This window comes from Oculina patagonica, chromosome 1, assembly GCF_052425735.1.
Source record: "Oculina patagonica isolate OP01 chromosome 1, crgOcupat, whole genome shotgun sequence".
In the NCBI taxonomy this organism is placed as follows: domain Eukaryota; kingdom Metazoa; phylum Cnidaria; class Anthozoa; order Scleractinia; family Oculinidae; genus Oculina; species Oculina patagonica.
In genome coordinates this window covers 25,278,018-25,300,822 of record NC_135758.1, presented here as the reverse complement: position 1 = coordinate 25,300,822, position 22,805 = coordinate 25,278,018, and the positions used below count along the sequence as shown (strand labels likewise).

Sequence of the window (22,805 nt, the reverse complement as noted above, 5' to 3'; positions counted from 1 at the left end):
GGAGATTATGGGCTAATATCAACCCTGAGCATTTTTTACCCTCAATAAAAACGTGTTTTGATAACGTGTAGTTATTTAATTTCTTTTCCCAGAGAGAATTCCAGTTCAGTGCACAGAGGATGTTGATGACCTGATGCCAGTTTAGGGAAAGGGCGCTGTAACACAGGCAATCGATCGACAAGCACGGGAAAGCCATTAAAAAAACTGGAAACTTTTAAGGCTTAATGCATTGCAAGGATACAATTTAATTGTTAATAGTAAATGAAACAAACACCGACGCAAGTTGACATTTTGTTATAGCTTCTAAGCTTTTTATATTTCATGTTCCTTTAGTTCTTCGCTCGTTTAAGCTTTTGTTTGTGCTTAATTCTACAAAATGGAAACAACTGTTTACATTATGTATAAAAAATGGTCAACAAAAGCATAATACTTCAATACTATTAAATTTGTTATAAATTTAGACCTGCAACTCGACAGTTTATTAGTAATTGCCGCAGGCCGCTTGCCCCGTTTATTTAATTGAAAGTTGTCCCGCTTTGTTTGTCCTTCCTGCACAATTACCCAATAGCAGCACGTGTTCCCTAAGTTACTGCATTTCAATTATGTTATTGCGTTTTTAATATTGACAAGGCTGACTGAGTTTAACAGATTGGGCCCCGTGTTTTAGATTTTTGGAAGTAACGAAATTTTTTTCTTCACTTCCGACGCGGGTGCAGCGAGACTGAGAGAAAGTTGGATTTATTCTTTCCACTATTTGAGAACTGAACATTAGCCTTGTGCACCACTTGCAGTCTGAATGAAATGCAAAATCAGAGAAGTTAATTGGCAACTTTGTAGTATTCGACAACAGTTTCTCTTGAATAATTTTAACTACACAGTGGGTGTCACTCAAGCAGGTAATGTCGAGTCCTTTATGTAAATACTGTTCGATGATTGGTTTCCGAATAGAAAATAAAAAAACAAGCTAAGCAGTGACACGATGATGTCATACATTAAATGATTTTGAGAACGATTTCTAGTTGCCATACAGTAGCGATAACTTTGCGCAACAAATAAAATAAATAAATGAATGAAAAACGAAATTTTGTTTTATAGGCTGTATATAAAATAGGAAATTTTGTTTATAGACTGTATACAGACGTAAAAAACCGTTCGTGTGACTGATGAGTGAAGTTTATAGTTTTCCCAAACTATCTTGTACCAGGCGCAAGCTGACGTTATGTCAGGCATGTTGAAATAGCCTACAGCCTTGTCCAAGAGTTATCCTGCGTGTAGACCTCTCCTATTTTTATGAAGCGAGGAGAAATATAAGTCTAATATGTAGACATTTCACTAACAATCGATTTACCGATATTAAATGTGGCATTACTCCACTGCGTCTACAGCGCTTGGGTTTTGCTTTGAATGATTCTTTAGTTTATCACTTTTGCCCTGTTCGTCAGGATGAAAACAAGGCTTTCTCGTTTACTCTATTTTATTCCGCTTTTAACCATAAAAAGCCACCCGAAATATAATCGTCAACGTATTGGTCGCTTTTGAACCGGTTAAGGCTGGTTTTCATATGTCGGCAAAATCCCAGATGATCGGGGATTTAACCATTTCCCGACCATCCCAGATTTTGCCGTATATCGGGAAAAATCTGGGATCAGAGTCGCCTTGATCGGCAATAACAGACGCCATTTTTAGTTGTGAGGGGCGGTGAGAGACTGGAGCTAAGCAATTAAAAGATTGGTAACGAGCTAAAACTATCGCCGACGTCCTCGACACTAAGAATTGGAGTTTTCATATATCTTGAACGATCGCCGACCATCGCAGAAATCTGGGACCCGTCGGGAAAATAGAAACGCTCCCGATTCTCCAGATTTGTCCCCGACCATCCCAGAAGATCGGGGATATTTACGATTTCGAGTTTTCATTAGTCGGCAAAGTCTGGGACGGTCGGGAAACAGTGAAATCCCCGATCGTCTGGGATTTTCCTGACATATGAAAACCAGGCTTTAACACAGTTCGCCGTTCGTGACTGTTTTTCAGTTTAAATTTAGCTCGGGGATTCCCCGCCACTGACAAGCAGGCCAACATTTAAAATATTCAAGGTTCGGAAGGTTACCCGAAGTCAAATATATAGGTATCAAATTAAATGCACTGAAGCATTTAAAGTACGGATCAGGAAAACGGAGGTGGAAAGTATGTCGCCGAACATGTTATGTTCCAGGCTACCAATCCTTTTGCATGGAATGTAAGTAAATGTTGTCGTTCGTGTGTTAGATGCAAATAGGTATACTGATTCATCTTCGTCTTTTAAAAGATCTGCCGCCATAATAGATAAAACTGCAGTGAAACTGTTTACTAAATCATTTCGGCAAAGCGTATTGCAGTAGAGCAAAAAGTATTTGTAGCAGTGGGTGTCATTCACGAGTTTAACTAACCTCACCTTTCTTATAAGCTTCGCTTAGTTGTTAGATATGTACAAAGAAATGTATGGTAGAGGCTTGCTTGATAGCAACAGAAAGGAACAAATTCGAAACTGAAGGTTTTAAATAATTTACCATTGTTGTCTCGGGCTGCATGGATTCTCGGAAATCAAGGTCGCGCCCTGTAAGCTTTCGAATACAATGAAAGGTTGTGATACATAAAGTTTTCCGGAATCCCTTTAAAAACATGATAACAGAATACAAAAGAGCACAAGCCGAGTAAGCTAAGGATGTGCACCCAGTTCCGACAACGACATTTAACATTGCAAGTATTTAATGTTTGCACCTTTATTTTGTTGAGACTCATTGCGGAAGTGGTCGCCGCTGTGCAAAGCACGCATAAAACATGTAAAGCTAACCACAGATAAAGAGGTGCCGCGACACGACCATACAATGATCCAAAAAATGTGTTTCTGTAAACTGATTTCTAGGAGTGAGCCTGCCAAACAACTAAATCAATGACAACTTTGGGTTAAGGTTGTCATCAAGAGTGACATTGAAGAACCTTAGATATTTTCATGTTTACTGCTGCAAGCATGGAACGAACCATATAGAAGCAGCAGTTTTAATTTCAGTTTCAATTTCCACACTGTACGCTAATACAATTTTGAGTATGCAATTAAATGTTTGTCAACCCAGGTCAGTGAGTTACCATACTATGGACTGCACGGAGATGTCTTCTCAGTAACATCTCAACAAAAGTGTTGGATGTTCTTTGCCCATTTGAGCGCTTAGACATTTGCTCTTCCCTTCCTCTTCCCTTCATAATAAATCTCAGAGACAGTATTTTTTGGTCTACCATCCTTATCTAGAGATTGTCGCGTTGAGAACAAGATTTCATTGGATCTTGCCTGAGTTTTAAAGCAAAATGCCTCTGTTATGAATTGTTTTCATGAAGATTACAACTAACATTCGCCCTTTCAAGACGCTGGTACCTCTCTATGAAGTCACCGCACTGGTGTTCCGCGGTGTCGAACACCACAAGCTATTTGCTTTATTTATTGCATGTCACCCGTATACCAACAAATACAAAAAAACCACGCAGTTTAAAATGCCATTACCACTGCCACTGACTTTACCTCTTTCTTCTTTTAGGGAGCCAACTACCATAATAAATAGCCAGACATACCAGTAATACCTGTCTCAATGCCTGGGTATACACTATCTTTGAACAGCACAGTTGACGAAAGATATTTATGTTCGCTGTGCGGTAACCTTCTGAAAGATCCTGTCCAGACAGGCTGTGGCCATGTTTACTGCAACTCCTGCATCACGGACCTCAAAAGGTGACTGGAATATCACGACTGTAGCTTTTTTTAAATAACCCTAAAGGACTGGAAGTACTGTAAAACATTTCGCGCAGTCCCAGTGCACTTCAGGAGCATTTTCTGGCAACAGTTTATCACTATTTGCCACACTGCGCGCATGCGCATGCAGTGGTGCGGCACAAGTGACAGCCTGCACAAATTTTTTATAGTCTGTTTGTTTGTTTGTCTGTCTGTCTGTCTGTCTGTCTGTCTGTCGTACTTTCGGCATGATTGTCTGTATGTTTGCCTGTCTGAATGTCTGTCTGTCTGTCCGTCTGTCTTTTTCTCTATTTATCTGTCTGTCTGTCAGGTTGTCTGTCTGTATCTATGTGTGTCTGTTTTTTTGTTGCTTTCGTTGTTTTTTTTTTCTTCTTAAACAACATAACTGGACAGGCATATTTATTGTGTCGACTTGGTTTCACCTCTGTCCTCATTATCGTTACGTAGTTGTAATATTCAGAACTTGCCTGCGACATTACCGTGTTAGCAACGTTGCACGGGATTTTGTAGGACGGGGGAGGGGGGGCACGGAAAATTATAGACTTTAAATTTAGAACAAAAGTGCAATAATACAACTTATGACCGAATTATGCCGTCTATCCCCGAACCTGTTTAACTTGCACAAAGTAAAATCGAGTTATACTTCTGCGACATTAAATCCAACAATTCCATGCATGGTGTGTCGACTTGACGCAACACTGCACACCATGACGTGACACAGATATCGCTTGGGAAAAATTGTCCTCTCTTGCTCATGACCGTTTTGCAAGTAATAGCGAAATAGATGCCACAAAACGATGACAAATCCTTTTCATTAATGGCCAACTCCCTTGCAGTTACTTGGTATCAAACATATCAACTCAAAGGAGGCAGGTGTGACCGAGTGGTTTAGGGCGCTGGTATTGTAATCCGGAGGTCCCCGGTTCAAGACCTGCCCATGCCACTAGCTGGATTTGTTTCTCGGTTGTCCCGAGTTCAAATCCTCGGTCATGCTTTGTAAATAGCCAACTGGTCTGCCTCCTGCCAGTTGGGATCTTTAACCTTGTTATGTTCATTTAAAATTATTTGTTTCCTCTGTTTCAGTGGCATGCCTGTAAACTAGCTATCTCGTTGAGATATGAAGCTAAGTAGCCAAAACACGATGGTCGTCTTTGAAAGCAAAAAAGACAAAATTTGCGCTTTTAATATTCTTAATCACCTTGGCTCCCCTCACCACTACTCTGCAATTTTAAGGATTGGAACATACTTGAAAACGTTAAGCTTTAAATAGGATATGATGCCCTTCAACGATATTTTGCCCTTGGTCACCAAAAAGGAAATGCGAAAAATCCCTACCAGTCATTAAAACTATGTTGTTCTACTACATTACACAGGGATGATGGAAGTTTTATCTGCCTTGTTGATAAGACACCATTTGCAGCGGAGCAGGTAGTTATGTGAACACTTTTGAAACCATTTTCTTAAATAAATATGACACTAAAAATAACAATTGTTTCACTCTGTTAAGGTTTTCATAGCTTTGTACACACTTCTCGATATTAGAATTTCTCAGTCTAGATTGAGATTTAGATTGCAACTAAATGACGATTACCAATGGATAACTAATAACGTATTGGTGTTACATTATAGGTCTTCCTTGACAACTTTATGAAGCGAGAGGTTCTTTCTCTAGTAGTCACGTGTCCCAATACAAGCGATGGCTGTGTATGGAAAGGCGAAGTGAGATACATTGAGGTACGTAATAAAAATATAGTAGCTAACGTTTTTAGTCAAAATAACTTATCGTACGATAATGAACGGTAAAATGGTTGAGGGCAAAAGGCGAACAGTTGGGTGGCAGTCAGAACTTAAACAGCAAATCGAAGCGGATGGAAGGAGAATCTAAAAGCATTATATTATGTCTCTTATGGCATGGAGAGATATAGGTATTGGTAGGTAAATTATAACTGAATAAACGCGCACTCTTCTCATAATCACAAAACCATTTTTCTACAGCAAAGACATTAAGGTACCCCATTAATACTACCTTTTTCTGAGCAGAACAGGATAGAAAATGCACGTTCGTGTGACGTTTAACTTAACGTAACACGAGAAAGCAGGTAAAAATTCATCTGCATTCACAGCTGTTGTTCAAAATAAAACTGGATCTGCCTTAACTCGACATCAATTTTACAGAAATCTAGAATTTGGTGGTAAAGCATTTTTTTGCGGTCCATGAAGCAGCAAATGGGACTTCATGAGAACTTATTTGTGAAAGTATTATATCAATGTTGTATCAGCCGCTTGAGCTCGTATTGTTTTCTTTTCCAAATAGAAACACCTTTCGTCCTGCCCTGCAGAAAGAGAGAGTTGCCCCAACTACAGCTGTGGCCAACGAGTCAAAAGATCGGACCTTCAGCGACACGTGGAACAGGAATGTCTTTATCGTCCGCAACCTTGCCCCTTTTGTGGAGATACAATTACAGCGGTTGTACTCAAAGTAAGTTGGGTGAATTGCACTGTAAAGTCAGTCAAAGCTCCCTTCAGTTATAAAGTTGGAGACGCGATAGTACAACGATTAGGGCGTTCGAATCGGGATCGGGCAGTTCGAGTTGTGTTTTTCAATCTTGGGCAAGACACTTTACTTGTTGCTGATAAATAAATATGGCCTGCGCCTTCTTTCTAAACGACGTTATTTGTTCGCATTTTCTTTAACCGCTTTTGAGGTAATCTATTGTGGCTATACATTCTGCATTACACCTTGGGCTGCTTACAGCTTGGATTACCTGATGGATGTTATCAAAGAAATTAAAAACTGTACATACACGGTTATTATTTTTGTTATTATTATTTTTTCAGAATCACCAAGCACAGGATTGTAAAATGTATCCCATGCAATGCCGGGGCTGTGGTAAAGAAGGAATTCCGCGTGGAGAGGTAACCATGTTTTAATATTTATTTTCTCACAATCGATTTTTTAAGATATTTTGGGATGAAGAACACGCCGCAACAAGTTTGACTTGGAACCATTCCGGCACACTCAGCTTATCCAAACACAATCTTATTCCGAGTCAATTTTTCGAAGCGCTGTGATTACATAGGAAACTTGCTGGTGGTGGTCTTGTTTGTAAAAGTGCTAGTATAAATTAATGACGACAATGAAGTCTAGATCTGAGAAAATGGGGCACGAAGGCTTATCGAGCGGACAATATTGCAGAACAATTTTGTTAAAGAGAGACAAAATGATTCTCTTTTAACAGCCCTATACAAACCAAGGGATTTTCAGTATTCCTAAAACATGAGATTTGAATAAATAAAGATTGCGTTATTTTCTTTCTTCCCCCTTAACACAGATGGCAAATCACCTTAGTCCCATTAATGGTGACTGTGAAGCTGTCGAGAGGAACTGTGCATTTCAACAGATTGGTTGTAGTGAGAGCAAGGTTTGTATTAAAATGTTCCTAGTTTTCGCCTTAACGATTTGTAATAAACGAAACGTTGAGAAAGGTTAATCATGCACCAACGTGATAGGAAAATCAATTGTTTGTTACACAAATATAGGGGAAAACGGACGATTTGTCCTTGTCAAGATACCAACAGGATCAATCTACACCAAACTTTAACAATGTCATTCACTTCACAGAAAATGAAGCAATCGGAAGCCAAAAAACACAACGAACTGTCCTCGATATTCCACTTGAATCTGTTGTTGATGTCTGTGTTGCGTCTCGAGGAACAAGTAAAAAGTCAGCTTGCTACTGGCGGCGCATTTGGTGGTGGTAACAGCGATCATTGGATGAGGGGCTCCGAAAGGTCTATTTCCAGTGCTATATCAAGCATAGACACAGTTGTACGCGAGACAACGGATATGAGACAAAAGCTGCAAGACAACTCTGAGAGATTGGTAAGGTTGGAAAGGACAGTTGCAAGCCATGGTGAGCGACAACCTGTAGCGCCGGCGTTCTCTTCACTACAACCCGGCAATTCGACGGAAGAGATTTCTAGACGTCTCACGAATGCCGAAAATGGGAATAATAACATCGAGTTCCTATTGAGCGAGACAGGACGTGAAATCAACGATGTGAAACAGGAGGTATCGTCACTTAAACGCCAGTTGGACGGCGCAGTGGACAGTATCAGGCGACTTGAGCGAAGAATGGAGTCCACAGAGCACAATATGACACTCAGGAACGTTGTTCTTTCAGACATCGAGGAGTATGTTCGACAACAGCAAGTTTCTACATATGATGGGACCCTGCTGTGGAAAATAACAGATTATGCTCGCAGAAGAAATGATGCCATCACCGGAAGACAGACGTCCATTTACAGCCCGTGTTTCTACACCAGTCGCCACGGGTACAAAATGTGCGCCCGTCTGTATTTGAACGGGGACGGCATGGGCAAAGGAACACATCTGTCCCTGTTCTTTGTTGTCATGCGCGGTGAGTTTGACGCGTTACTCCGCTGGCCATTCAGACAGAAGGTCACCATGATGCTGTTGGATCAGGATAATGTTGAACACGTGATCGATGCGTTCAGACCCGATCCAAGCAGCTCTTCTTTCCAAAGGCCCAGGCGGGAGTCAAACATCGCCAGTGGGTGCCCGTTGTTTTGCCCACTGTCGGAGTTAAATAACCACGCCTATGTGCGGGATGATGCTATGTTCCTGAAAATCATTGTTGATACTGTAGATCTGTAAAGAAGCCTTCAGATAACCTACGGTGAGTTACAGTGTAACTGTGACCATAGGAGGAACAATAGACCTTTTGCAGCTAACCATTACATGGTAAAAAAAACACCTTACTGGAGGGCAACCAATGCGACAGGAAATCCAAAACAAAGCGACTTCAACCAGTCATACTTGACTTTGCTTTGTTTTGTATGTCCCGGAGCGGAACTTGGCCTCCAGCATGGCGGAGTTTTGTACCTTATTAGTATTTTGTGCCATGTGACCGTTAGCTGCAATGGATCAAATTGCCGTTTTGAACTTAACAAAAAAACGTCAGTTTGTTATGCGTCTGTCCTGTTATTGATGATAAATTGTGTCAATGTTATGACGAGAAGTATCATCAATAACAGGACAGACGCATAAAAAACTGACGTCAATTTGTTTCTTTTAAAAAGCCGAAACTGATTTTCAAACGAAGGAAAGAAATGTAAGAGTCAAAATATGGAAGATGCGATTGCCGCACCGCCGCATAATCTGGATTTAATCGCTGTATTAAATACAGGGAATCACAGGCTCGCAAATTAAACGTTTAGTACGAATGCGGCCAGAAATACAATTTAAAATTCGAATTGCTCAACTAACCTTTAATCCAGTGAAACTGTTCACAAAACTATCCGCTAAAACGCAGTTCATCTTCTTAATTTCATCGACAGCACAAATTTCCCGCTCACCGTCGATTTTCAGGTCCGAAGCCTGAATAAAGATCCTTATCTTTTCGCTCTAAGGTTGCAATGGTTTCTTCAGGTTTACGCCATAAATTTAAGATAATTCCCTCAATGAATACTTCTAGATTTGTGGGATGATTGTCGCCTTTTTAAGAATGCAGCGCTAAATAAGTGCTGAAAAGTTTAACAAAACTTTCGCTGACTGTCAGCTTTTCAAATTTCATCCGTCTGTAGTCTTATTGACAATAAAAATTAGCCAATCAGCGCGCGAGAATTCGTTCAGTTATTGTAAAAAAATCTTTGCCGAAGCACTCGTAGTGTTTCCACTTTGTATATTCCAAACAGAGAAAAGCACAGAAAAGCGCAGTCGCGAGTAGTCAAGTCATCATGGCGCGCACAGTTGCTGAGCAACTTAGGGACCAAAACTGCAGGCTCAGTCGAGTTCCGTAGAAAGGAATTCACCATAGTCTCACTCTGGTACGCATTCTCGCTGACTTAAGAGTATGAGTTCGTTTTGTAAGAGATGACTGGGGATGGGTCAGAGTAACAAACTAACAATTAATTGATTAATTAATTAGTTCGTTAATTATTTATGAGTTTCCTTATTTCACTAAAGTGCAAATCGTGTAGTTTCAATGAAACTGTTCACCAAGTATAGCTACTGTTAACATTAATCAAAAATTTTTAGCTTATTATTTTTTAATTTCTGTAAATAAATATATATTTTAATTTAAAACATAAATTGCACATTTTTAACAATATGAGTAACTACTTCAGAAATGTATCTTAAGTTAGGCAGGTAGCTCATTTCAAGCCCTGGATAAAAAAAAAATCACATGCAAAAATAATAGTAAGAGAATGGGAAATACGTCCAAGTGAATGTTTTAATCATATAAGTACGCAGAATTTTTTAACATAAACGATTTAGCTTTTATTCCCTGTGTAACAATGTACAGATATTGGATCGGTTTTTCGTGATATTCAGAATAATTCTGATCGTGGCGAGTGTTAACAGGCTTTAATTATTCTGGACATCACAGAAAACGCTTTCTAAAAAACGTTATTAATTTATTGTATTATTACCGTTAGTAGTATTATTGTTAAGTATAATATATAGATTTAGGCACGCCTAAAAGCGGAGCTCCCCATTTATTTAATTTTCACTGGAGCTTACAATGTTTTCATTCTAGTGAATAAGCGGCCAAAGTACTAATGTTTATGGCGGTTTATAGGTGCAAGACAAATTTAAATAGCTCACGGTTAAACTGAATGTCAGCAGTACGACAAAAATAATAATCTTAAAGCGGGGCAAAATCATTACTCATGGCACGAAAAATTACTTTAGAGTACAGTAAATTATCTGCTTTCTAGCAATAGAAAATAGTTTCGCGATCCTGTTATAGTTTCGCAGCAGTTTAGTAGACTCCACAATATCTGTTATATTGATATAGGATATATTCGACGTGCATTACAGAGTCTGTCGGATTAGCTCAATCGGTAAGGTGCCAGTCTGCGGCTCGGGAGGTCGTGAGTTCAAATCTCAGAGGGTCAAGTTTTTTTTTTTTTTTTTTTTTTTTTTTTTTACCCCGTAGCAATAAAATGGTTTGTTTATTATATCAACCCGATTTAGCTTTCGAATGCTCCTTCATGTACGATGCTGGCTTTACAGATAGACACGAAAGTCATCGATCGATTATGGCTCTCAATGTCCACTTTTTTGGCGGTCGATTACTTTCTACACATAATTTTCAGCCACATTTTGTTTCATTGCTTCTTGTTTTTCTTTTCAAACCTCTTTAAATTTCAAAGGCCGCCTTTATACGGCCTTCTTGCTTCACTCTTTCTACCATCAAACTATGGCCGCCATGTTGCGCGACTCCGTACGTACGCGCCTGCGAACCATGCCGCTATCCATGTTGACCATGAAAACTCATTTCGATAGTGTTCCTTCTTTCATGGTTATGGTGCTACGCTTAGGAGCTCCGCTACTATTAAACTTAGTAATAATATAGTATCAGTAAGTAGTGTTCTTTCTATTTTTTGCAAGTGACAATAACAAAAAAGGAAATAATAATAAAAAAGAGAGAAAAAGTCAATACTAGGAATTGACACTTAGAAATAAACTTACATAAATGGAAATTTTCATCATTATTGTAACTTATTGTAACTTGGGATAGGGTAGGAATTTTGGTGTCGAGTTTTATATAGGACGACCACAATCCAAATCCTGCTGTTTTAAGTAAAACGAATCAACGTAATGAAAGAAGAACAGCAAAAAAAATGTTTCATTACCGTTGGATTTTGATACCTACTGTAGAATAGGGTCGCAAAACGCAGCTAAACATGGTCTGCTGTGGGGTTACAGTTACAAAGACCCAGTGGCACGCCCCATCCAAAATGTCAATGAGGACCAACCCCTGCCCCCGAGGGAGGAGACTATGAGTTTATTGTGAAATAAGTTTCATGCCGAGGTTTGTGTTATCCACTGAAGCTGAAGGCTACAACGGATAACACAAAAGTCGGCTCACAAAAAAGAAATAGATAAAAATAAATTTAAAATTTAAGAAACATCCGCTGCGAAAGCAGACATGGATTACCGATTGTTTTTGGTAATTATCTTAACGCTTCAAATTTCATTTCGACTGAGATGTAAATATGACATTTGTTAATCTTCGATCATAATTACATCTTATCAGTAAAAAGTCTTGAAAGCTAGACTGAATCTAAGCGTTAGTTATCCTGACCAGGAGATCCTTACCCTGCAGACTGACCACTGCACATGTTATCCAAACGCCACACTGATTTGATAAACCATCTATTTCATTCTAGATTAACATATGGTAGTCAGTATTTTTTCTAAAATTTGTTGGCTTTTTTTTCCTATTTTCTCTGTTTTACCTTATGCAATGTAAATGTATTATACACATTTAGTTTCTTCATTGCACGTATACCATGATTTTGATCGTTTGTAGCAAATGTTGTTTAGACCTCATTCATGCATTATTTTACAGCAGTGAGTTGCCTTTTTAAATATTGTAAAACCTATTTTAGTCTTTGTTTAAATGTAAAACCTATCATGGTCTTTGTGTTAATGTAAAGCCTATTCTGTATAGTCCTTGTGCGAACCATACATACTCATTTTTTTAATAATTTACTTTTCGCATTCCCGGCGTCTGCAGAGGCCGCGACTCTTTACGTGATCACCGCCGGTTCCAAAATTTGAACAAGAGAACAATTTTTATTGTCACCAAATCAGAGCTGAGTTCAAGTCCGTACATCACGGACGTTCAAATTGGAAACAACCACGGAAGTCGTTCTTTGTGCTAACCAAGAGAATCGCGGCCTTTGGGGACGAGAATGCTTTTATTAACGATGTGTACTTCATTAAAATTCAACATCTGAGTGTCTGCGTAGAATAAACTATACTAGCGTTTTTGTTTGTTCCCAACTGTTTGTTGTTTGCTATTGTCCACATTATTTCCCATTATTTCTTATGATCCCTGTCATGCAATTACCGTTCTTACAACCATATCCATCGCCTTCGGCGCTTACAAAAAATTTCTTCTCGTGCGTACATCTCCAAAATTGCACGCTACGCCCCTGATCGTGAAACCTCTTCTCATTTACTCGCTTTAGAAAATGTAACCGCACTTTGCGCCGATTAGCTCTCATTATGGTTTTATGACCATTTCTTTCGTTTGATCTTCTTAAACAGTTTGAAATTTATCTTTAATTATATTGCATCTACGGCTCTTCTTTGCGTGCACGATCTAGTTGCGGTGATATTGTTAGGCGAGTACTTGCTTTTGGAAAAAAAAGTGTTTAAAATGCCGACGTATTTTACGGCAGCCCTGAGTACTGAGTTATCACCCTTCCTAATAATGTGAATTCGACTCTTTCCACAGCACATTAACAAACGAAATTTGCCCGTTTCCATTCTTGCATGTCACAAATAGTAGACGCTAATTGCCTCACCGTATTTGAAGGTTCTAATTAGTGGCAGCGAGCCATTAGTGTGTGCCCTGAGGGTGCGTTATAGTCTGAGTGTCATAGCGTGTGTCAATGTGTCATAATAATGTTCCACCCATCTTTGAACAGCGAATAGAAATATTGGCTTTTTATAATCAACTTAAATGAAATTTAAAGATAACTACAATTAGCTAGACTTTAGTAGTCAGCAGATTATAAGTTTCTTCAACCATGAAGATAGTCATTGACAATTAATTGAGGCTCCATGTACGTAACATGCAGCAAATACATCAATTCACTAAGATAATTGGCCCACCGTGAAGTGACCATGTCCACATCGGCGGTATAAATACTGTACGTCCGTAGACTCTCTGAAAAAAACTCTCTGTCACTGCGTCGAGGATGAAAGTTAAGAGCAACTCGTCACAACTAACAACTGTCCACTAAAAGACCGTGACTGCATCGGCTTTGTAAGTGTATAAAAACTTCAGACCGGCTGACAGCCCTATCATCCAAAAGGAAAAAAAGTAGGTTAAGGCAAAGAACTTACAATCAATTCAAAATACAGCTAAGTTGATGGAACTGCACTTTCTTCGAAAAAATGCTCTTTACTCGGTGCTTCTGCAGAAGAATATATCGATGCTTGTTTGGAATGGTGAAGTGGTGTTTGTGGTTCATTTGGAGTCTTTACTATACATGTGCATCATGAGGGATGACCAGCAAAAGAGAGAACCTGTTGAGAATTATTGCCACAAAGGTGAGAATAGCTAATCATGGATTTACATCGTTAGAAAAAGTTTTTAATACACAGATACATTTTAATTTGTAAATTTGACGCTTTGGATTGGTGTAGATTGATATATTCTGTACCATTCTTATTCCTGACAACATTCTGACTATTCTACTGAGCGCTGCAGTGACGTCTCGTTCTCGGTTGCATGATTCTATCTCCATAAAAGACGACATGCTTCTTTCCTTTTTATCTGGAATCAGCCAAAATCACCCAAAGTGCAGATGACAGTGGGCGTCGAAGAACATTGCCCATCAACCTTTTTAGCTTTTTATACCCTCAATAAAAACGTTTCTCTTATTAACATGTAGCTTACGATTTCCTTTCCAAGAGAGAATTCCAGTTCAGTGCACGGAGGATGTTGATGACCTGATGCCAGTTTAGAGAAAGGGCGCCGCGGCAGTTACAAGCAAGGCAATCAACAAGAATCTCAAAGCAATTAAATAAAGTGGAAAGGCTACTTACAGAACACTGCCATAAATACATTTAGTAAACAGTAAATCAAACAAACACCAACGTAAGCTGTAATTTTGCTGTGCAAGATAGCTTTTTGTACGTCTTGTTCTTTTATTTCTTCGTTCACCGTTAATAGTTTCATTTGAGTTCCATGGTTCAATGCATTGCACATACAATAAGTATGTAAATAAAACAGCTTCCGACGTTAATTGTTATAGCCACTTAGCTTGTATATATATCATGTTCCTTTACTTCTTCACTCGTTTTAGTTTTTGTCTGTGTTTCATTCTACAGGATGGCAACAACTCCTGAAATTGTGTATCAGCAAAATACTGTTATTGGTCAGAATTAAATTGTCAATTTTAACAGTTTAATTCAGAGTCCTCTTTTACCTTGCATTGCTGGCTAGAAGAGATTAGCTTTGTACCACGATACTATTAGTCAAGTGGCAGCTAACTTAATGGCTGGAGGATTCACTTGACCCCTCCCCTCTTCCGCAGCACTCCAATTTTACGTCAACATAGTTTTATTTTGGGAGGTTTATCTTTAAACTTCTTTACTACACCACAGTACTACATGACTTGTGACTCTAAAAAATTAATGTCACGTGGTATCCTTTTACAGTGTTTTCCGTTTGGTGATGCTCTAGCCGTAACTATAAAGATAGATACTGAGTAAATATTCCATGCTTATTGTATGTAGCATTGTTAGTGAGGGGACTAACTATGGTTGTAGTCAGAAACAGCAGCAATTTTCAAGCTTAAAAATTCACACACGTTGGCATTTTTTATCGTTTTTACTGAAATCAAGTTAATGATTGAGAATACACAGAGTAAAGTTTCCTCGATTACAAAACGCCATATTGGTGTACCTGAGCAGTTCTACAAATGTGCTTGGAACATTTCGTAACGGAAAACTCGAGTACGGAATATATAACACCGCACAGCCTCGGAGAAGTAGACTATCTATTAAACGTCTATAACATTTCGAATTCGCGACTTTTTTTACTCAATAATTTTAATTTAACTTTTTCGTGGCGTGACAGTGAAAGCCAGTTATAAAGCATACAGTGCGGTTACCACAGCGGAAAAAAACATTTGCATACGTAAAGATTATTCAGTCATTCTAACTACACCGTATACAGCCGACACAACATGTATAGTACAGCAGCGGAAACAGCATTTGCATAATTATGTAAATATTAGTATATTAGTCATCATACCCTTCCCTTAACTACCGTTACCCAAGTGCCCACTTTAAATTGGCCCACACATTGGCCCCGTAGGCGTATAAATACGCGTTTGCATTGAGAACTAAAACAGTCTGTCAGATGCGTTGAGGATGAAATTTTGAATCAGCTCGTCACAACTAGCAAGAAAACTGTGACCACATTGGCTTTGGAGGTGTATAAAAAAATCTAGACCGATTGTTTACAGCGCTATCATCCAAGAGTAATAAAGAGTAAGATAAGGAGAAAAGAACATTGTTCACAAAAATTACGATCAATTCAAAATACGGCTACGTTGACGAAACTGTGCATTTCTTTCAAAAAATGCTCTTAACTCGGCGCTACTGCAGAAGAATATATCGATGCTTGTTTGATATGATGAAGTGGTGTTTGTGGTTCATTTGGTGTTTTTACTTGTGCATCATGAAGGATGACCAGCAAAAGAGAGGACCTGTTGAGAATTATTACCACGAAGGTGAGAACAGCTGAATTTTGACCTGTTAGATTCAGAGAGGTACACTGATTTATCATAGTCTTTTAATAGAGCTGCTACCATTACAGACAAATGGCAGTGAAACTGTGCACTAAATTATTGCGGCGAAGCATATTACCACAAAGTATTTCTAGCAGTGTGTGTCGCTCGCGCGTTTTACTAACCTCAGCTTCTTAATATAAGCCTAGCTTAGTTGATTGATACAAAGAAATGTAAAGCCGAGGTTTGCTTGATAGCAAGAGAAAGAAACGACACTGAGGGCTTTAAATTATTTACCATTGTTGTCACGGATTGGATTCCCGGAAATCAAGGTCTCGCCCTCTAAGCTTTCCAATACAGTGAAGGGTTGTGATACATGAATTTTCCCGGATCCCCTTTAAAAACATGATGACAGAATATTAAAAGTGCACACGCCGGGTAAGCTAAACTAAGCTTGTGCACGCAGTACAGACAACGACATTAATTTTAACACCACAATTATTACTTTGTTGAGACTCGTTGCTGAAGTGGTCACCGCGTTAGCACGCATAATACATGATATAGGATTAGCGACAGAAAAGAACTAGAAAGAACTATTGCCACGAAGGTGAGAATAGCTGTATTTTGATCTATTAGAAAAATTATATGATCCACAGTTACATTTTAATTCGTAACATTAAAGCTTTTGATTGGTGTAGCTAGATATTCTAGATCTCTGTTATTCCTTACACATGCTGCCTAATCTGCTGAGCGCTGCGCTATCGTCACGGTCTCGGTTGCATGATTCTGTCGCCATAAAAGACACCCAAAGTGAAGGTGACTCTGGGCGTTAAAGAAAATCGCTCGTCAACCTCTTGCTTTCTTTATTCTCAACAAAAAAGTGTTTTGTTAACATGTAGTTTTCGATTTCTTTTCTCAGAGAGAATTCCAGTTCAGTGCACAGAGGATGTTGATGACCTGATGCTTGTTTAGAGAGAGGGCGCCGTAACAAGGCAATCAACAAGCATGTGAAAGCCATTGAATAAACTGGAAAGGCTACTTACAGTACACTGCCATAAAAACATTAAGTAAACAGTAAATCAAACAAACAGCGACGTAAGCTGTAATTTTGTTATAGGAAGATAGCTTCTTGTGGGTCTTGTTTCTTTTTTTTTCTTCGTTTACCGTTAATAGTTTTTGACTTAATTTTATGGTTTAATGCATTGCGCAGACAAATAGTAAAAAGGAAAAAAATGAACACCGACGTAAGATGTAGTTTTGTTGTAGCCAAGTTTTTGTCTGTGTTTGATTCTACAGGATGACAACAACTGCTAAAATTATGTATGAACAAAATTGTTAACAAAACCACTCACTATAGCAAGATGTTATTAGTGAGGATTTAATTGTTAATTTCAACGGTTTAATTCAGGGTCCTCTTATTCCTTGCATTTCGGAGCGTCCGGGCTCTGGCTAGAAGAGAGTAGATCATGTTAAGCCAAATGCAACACGATACTAATGGTATGGTAGCAGCTGACTAAATGGCTGTAGGATTCACCTGTCGCCCTCGATCCCCTCATTCTCAGCACTCCAGTTTTTCGTCAACTAAGTATTTGGCATATTTGTATGGTGTCCTTTTACAGTGTTTTCCGTTTGATGATGCTGCCGTTCTGAGTGAATTCTGCATGCTATTGCATGCTTATTGATTGTAGGCTGAAAAAGCAGCAATCAGTCAAGCTAAACAATTCACACACGTTAGCATTTTTTATCGTTTTTGCTGAAATCAAGTTCAAGATTAAGAATACACAGAGTAAAAATTCCTTCAGTTACAAACAATACATTTCCCTTTAGGTGACAGTTTGTTGGTAATAGCCGTTATACTGCAAAATATAATGGCCAAGAGCAAGAAAATCGTTCGAGAGTCCACACAAGTTAGCACGACCGTTTAGTCTGAGACACTGGTCTCTGTAAATTTTTATAGCGATTTTGAGAACGCGCACATGTTTAGCACAATACTCAACTAGAATTTTAATTTGTTATAAATACTGTAAACGTAACTCGACAATTTCTGTTCCCATTAATTTACTCTACCGTGACGTTGCTCCGTTTTTATAACTGAACGCTGTTTTCCTTTCGATCATTTACCCCTCCACAATCGCCCACTAACAGCACGTGACTTCAGTGATTGTTTTTTGGTTTCGTTATTTCAACGTTTCCGCTAATGACAGTTTTGACTAAGTTTTACAGATTGGAGTCCCGTATTTTAGACTGTTGTGCATACGGAAGCATAATGTTTTGTTATGCGTGATCAGTGTTGCAACAGAATGTTAGATCAAAACAACCTTCTTCTTGCCTTTGGTGCCGGTGATGACCACGATATACTGTAATTACCTTCCTCTAGTTTAGAAAACACGCGCCGTTTATACCACTTGCAGTCTGAATTGAATGCAAATTCAGTGAAGTTCAGTAATAGGCGATCTTGCAGTATTCAAAAACAGCTTCCCTGAATTCGTTTAATTTCAAGGACTGCGACTGACAGCGAAAGCAGGTTATGGAGGTCAAATCCTTTATGTAAATACTGTTCGATGATTGGTTGCCGAATAGAAAAACAAGCTCAAGTTGACACAATGATGTCATACCTTAAACGATTTTGTGAACGATAATAATATTGTCACATTTTCTGGTTGTCATACAGCGGCGATAACATAGCGCAACAAAAAATACAACATTTTGTTTTATAGCCTATATTTGCGTCCAATCCGTTCGTGTGACTATTGAGTGCGGTTTCTAGTTTTCCCGCCAAACTGACTGTCTTGTACAGCAGTCTTGTGTAAGCAGAAAGCTAACATAAAACGTTACGTATTCTACAATAGCCTACGAGCTCAGCGTACAGATAAGGGAGTCAATTGCAAATTTTCTCCTGTTGCTGCTCAAGTGAACAGTTTTTTTTAATAACATCTTTCATGCTCTGGCTTTTAAAGGTGAAGTTTTTAATTCTCTCTATTTTCACCTTCGTACGTAAAATATAAAATACATTAACAACAATCGATCTGCTGATATTAAATGTAATATTGCTCTACTGCGCCCACTACGCTCAAGTTGAGTTTTGCCATTCTTTCCTCTCTGCCATGTTCGGCCAAATTAATACAAGGCTCTTCTATTCCACATTAACTTTATATAGCGCTTTCTAGTCGAAAAAAAATAATCGAAGATAATAACCGTTTAATAACGTTTTGGCCGCTTTTGGATCGGTCCGCGGAGTTTGCAATTTGTGACTGTTTTTAGTATAAACAATAGGTCCGGGGATTCCCCGTCTTAAGCAGGTTGGCATTAATATTCAAGGTCACCAAGTCCAATAATTATATTGTTATCAAATGCACTGAAGCTGTGAAACATCACGGAACAGTAAGATGGAGGTAGAAGGGGTGTCACCAAAAATGCTATGTTCCAGGCTACCGATCACTTTGCAAGGAATGTAAGTGAATTGAATGCTGTCGTTCATGAGAAGTGAATGTTGTTAAATTCAGAGAGGTATACTGATTTATCATAGTCTTTTAACAGAGCTGCCGCCATTAGCGAAACTGCAGCGAAACTGTGCACTAAATCATTGCGGCGAAACATATTGCCACAAAGTATTTCTAGCAGTGTGCGTCGCTCGCGCTTTTTACTAACCTCAGCTGCTTAATATAAGCCTAGCTTAGTTGTTGGATACAAAGAAATGTAAGGCAGAGGTTTGCTTGATAGCAAGAGAAAGAAATGACACTGAGGGCTTTAAATTATTTACCATTGTTGTCTCGGAATGGATTCCCGGAAATCAAGGTCGCGCCCTCTAAGCTTTCGAATAAAATGAAGGGTTGTGATGCATGAATATTCCCGGAATTTTTCCTATAAAAACATGACAACAGAATATAAAAGTGCACAAACGAGGTAAGCTAAGCTAAGCTTGTGCACGCAGTACCGACAACGACATTAATTTTAACACTGCAATTATTACTTTGTTGAGACTCGTTGCGAAAGTGGTCACCCTGTTAAGCACGAGAGTTAGCGACAGAAAAGGACGTGCCACGGCAAGTCCATACAATGAACCAACAAATAATAATAATAATATGGTATTAATAATATGTTAACAATAATATGTTTCCGCAAACAGACTTCTAGGACTGAGCCAGCCCTGCTGATGAACTAAATCAATGACAGCTAGCTTTGGGCTAAGGTTGTCATCAAGAGTGATATCGTAAAAACTTTAGCCAGTTTCTTGTTCATTGCTGTTAGCATAGAAAGAACCATGTTGAAGCAGCAATTTCAATTTCAGTTTCAATTTTCATACCGCACGCTTATATAATTTCGAGTATACAATTAAGATGTTTGTGATATTTGACAACCCAGTCAGTGAGTTGCCATATGTATACGGACTCCATAGAGTGGTCATCCCAGTTACATCTTGACTTAACAGTAAAGTGTTGGGTGTTTTTTGCCAATTTGAGTGCGGAAAAATACACCAAATTCAGCCGACGCTGGAATAATTCTTTGATGTTGATCGATCCTTTTATTTTCTTCGCTTCACTTAATTCTTCATTCTACGTTCTAACTGGGCACAGTATATACTGAATCTCAGAGACAGTATTTGGTCTGCCATCCTTATCTAGAGATTGTCTCGTTGAGATCAAGATTTCACTGGATCCTACCTGAGTTGTTTTTATGCAAAATGCCTTTCTTACGAATTAGTTTCAGGAAGATTGCAGCGCAGCTGACATTCTCCCTTTCAAGACGCTGTAAACATGCTCTCTATGAAGTCACGCACTGGTATTCCGCGGTGTCGGACACCACAAGCTGTCTGCTTTATTTATTATTCCACTATTGCGCCATTTTACCATATTAGGGCAAAAGAACGCGCAAAATATGCCACGTTATTACACAGTAGAACAGGGCAAAAATACGGGCGGACAAACTTACGAAATACTGGCCCAAAAAAAGTGGAAAAATTATTGGAATAATAAATCCCTTATTCGATGGTTTAACATATAATACGAGCGGACATTTTGCTCATTGCTCGTATTTTTCCGAAGAGGAAAAATACTGCACAACTCGCAAAATATCCGCGCGTATTATATGTTAAACCATCGAATAAGGTGTATTTATTGCATGTCACTCATATACCAACAAATAACCACAAAGTTTAACATGACATGACTAACTGACTATAACTCTTTCTTTTTTTAAGGAGCCAACTACCATAACAATTAATCAGACAATCCACTGATACCTGTCTCGATGCCAGGGTATACACTATCTATGAACAGCACAGTTGAAGCAAGATATTTGTGTTCACTGTGTAATAACATTCTGAAAGATCCTGTCCAGACAGGCTGTGGCCATGTTTATTGTAACTCCTGCATCACAGACCTCAAAAGGTAACTAGAATATTCCGACTGTGCCGTTTTTAATTATCACAAAGGACCGCAGACACAATGTGAAGCATTGCGCGCAGTCCAAGTAAAAATCAATTTCTCTACGTCTGCAACATTGTTGGCCACAGTGCACATGCAATGGTGCACATGCAATGGTGCACATGCAATGGTGCGGCACACATGACAGCCAGCACAACCTTGTCAGTCTGTTTGTTTGTCTGTTTGCCTGGCTGTATGTCTTTCTGTCTGTATTTCTGCATTTTTTCCTGCTTGCCTGTCTGTCTGTCTGTCTTTCTGACTGTTTGTCTGTCACACCCCTCTATAACAGACCCAGTGGAACCCGACCCAGTGGATTATTTTCCCCTATCCAGTAAAAATTAAGCCTCCCCATGGCCAGTACCCAGCGAATATTTTGATTGTACCCAGCTATTTTATGCTTCCCAGTGACTGTGCAGTGTGACTTTTGTCGAATAAGCCTATTTAAAAAACGAGCCCAAATAAGCCGACCCAGTGGGAAATTAGCCAACCCAGTGACTTTTTTCCGAAAACCCGGTGAAGATAAAGATTCCACTGGGGGTGTTACAGAGGGGTGTTCTGTCTGTCCGTCTGTCTTTTTGCCTATTTTTCTGCCTGTATGTATGTGTGTCATTTTTTGTTTCTTTGATTGTCTTCAAGTTTTTTTTTTTTTTTTCTGAAAGCAAAATTACTGGACAGCTATATTCTTTTTGTCGACTTGGTCTCCCCATTTTCGTTAGGGAAGGACCATTATTTTTTTTTTAGAGGGGGGGGGGGGATGAAAAATATTGAAAAAAATTGTTTGCAGGGCCTGGAAAGACAAAATAAATTGTTTGCAAACACGATATGTATAACAAAAAATAGTAAGAATTTCGAAAAATGTTTGCAGAGGTGCATAAACTAAAAAAAAACAGTTTGCAGAGGAAAATTTTTCACCCCCCCTCCCCCCCTCCAAGAAAATAATGGTCCGCCCCTTACGTATCTGTAAGATTCAGAACTTGCTTGCCATGTCAGCAGTGTCGCACGGGATTTTGCAGGACTTGGAGGGGCCACCAAAACTGACAGACAACTGAACACAAGTGCAAAAATGCGTCCAGTTATCAAATTACTCCGCTTTCCCAGAAATTGTTACTTGCACAAAGTAAAAATCGAATTATACTTCTGCAACATTGACTCCAACAATTTATAGTGTGTCCATATGTGCAGCATTGCTCACCGTGATGTGACGCAGACATCACTTGAGGAAAATTATCCTCTCTTGCGCATGACCATGTTAAGTAGTAGCAAGATAGATGTCACGAGACAAAAAATAGCGAGATAGATGCCACGATGACAATACC

General features: G+C 39.0%; 2 protein-coding genes across 9 annotated transcripts in view; both read left to right on the top strand.

Annotated features, from left to right (window-relative positions):
• LOC144642707 (TNF receptor-associated factor 2-like) overlaps positions 1-12,599 on the top strand; it is a 61,081-nt gene extending 48,482 nt beyond the window's left edge. For 2 of the 4 annotated variants that reach the window (XM_078501760.1, XM_078501753.1), the window contains exons 2-9: positions 3,567-3,757; positions 5,152-5,206; positions 5,408-5,512; positions 6,093-6,257; positions 6,617-6,694; positions 7,111-7,200; positions 7,401-8,520; positions 8,555-12,599. In XM_078501760.1, the coding sequence (XP_078357886.1) occupies positions 3,618-3,757; positions 5,152-5,206; positions 5,408-5,512; positions 6,093-6,257; positions 6,617-6,694; positions 7,111-7,200; positions 7,401-8,456 (1,689 nt within the window). In that variant the 5' untranslated portion in view covers positions 3,567-3,617 and the 3' untranslated portion in view covers positions 8,457-8,520; positions 8,555-12,599. Of the gene's footprint in view, positions 1-2,145; positions 2,237-3,566; positions 3,758-5,151; positions 5,207-5,407; positions 5,513-6,092; positions 6,258-6,616; positions 6,695-7,110; positions 7,201-7,400; positions 8,521-8,554 lie in introns of those variants that run through there. The other 2 variants (XM_078501775.1, XM_078501767.1) reach the window with 2 other exon arrangements.
• LOC144642756 (TNF receptor-associated factor 2-like) overlaps positions 1-22,805 on the top strand; it is an 81,641-nt gene that overhangs the window by 44,069 nt on the left and 14,767 nt on the right. For 2 of the 5 annotated variants that reach the window (XR_013568782.1, XM_078501813.1), the window contains exons 1-2: positions 19,399-19,517; positions 21,264-21,453. Coding sequence is in view for 3 of the 5 variants with exons in the window: in XM_078501813.1 (XP_078357939.1) it covers positions 21,314-21,453 (140 nt within the window). In the remaining 2 variants the exon portion in view is untranslated. Of the gene's footprint in view, positions 1-19,398; positions 19,522-21,263; positions 21,454-22,805 lie in introns of those variants that run through there. The other 3 variants (XM_078501821.1, XM_078501830.1, XM_078501844.1) reach the window with 3 other exon arrangements.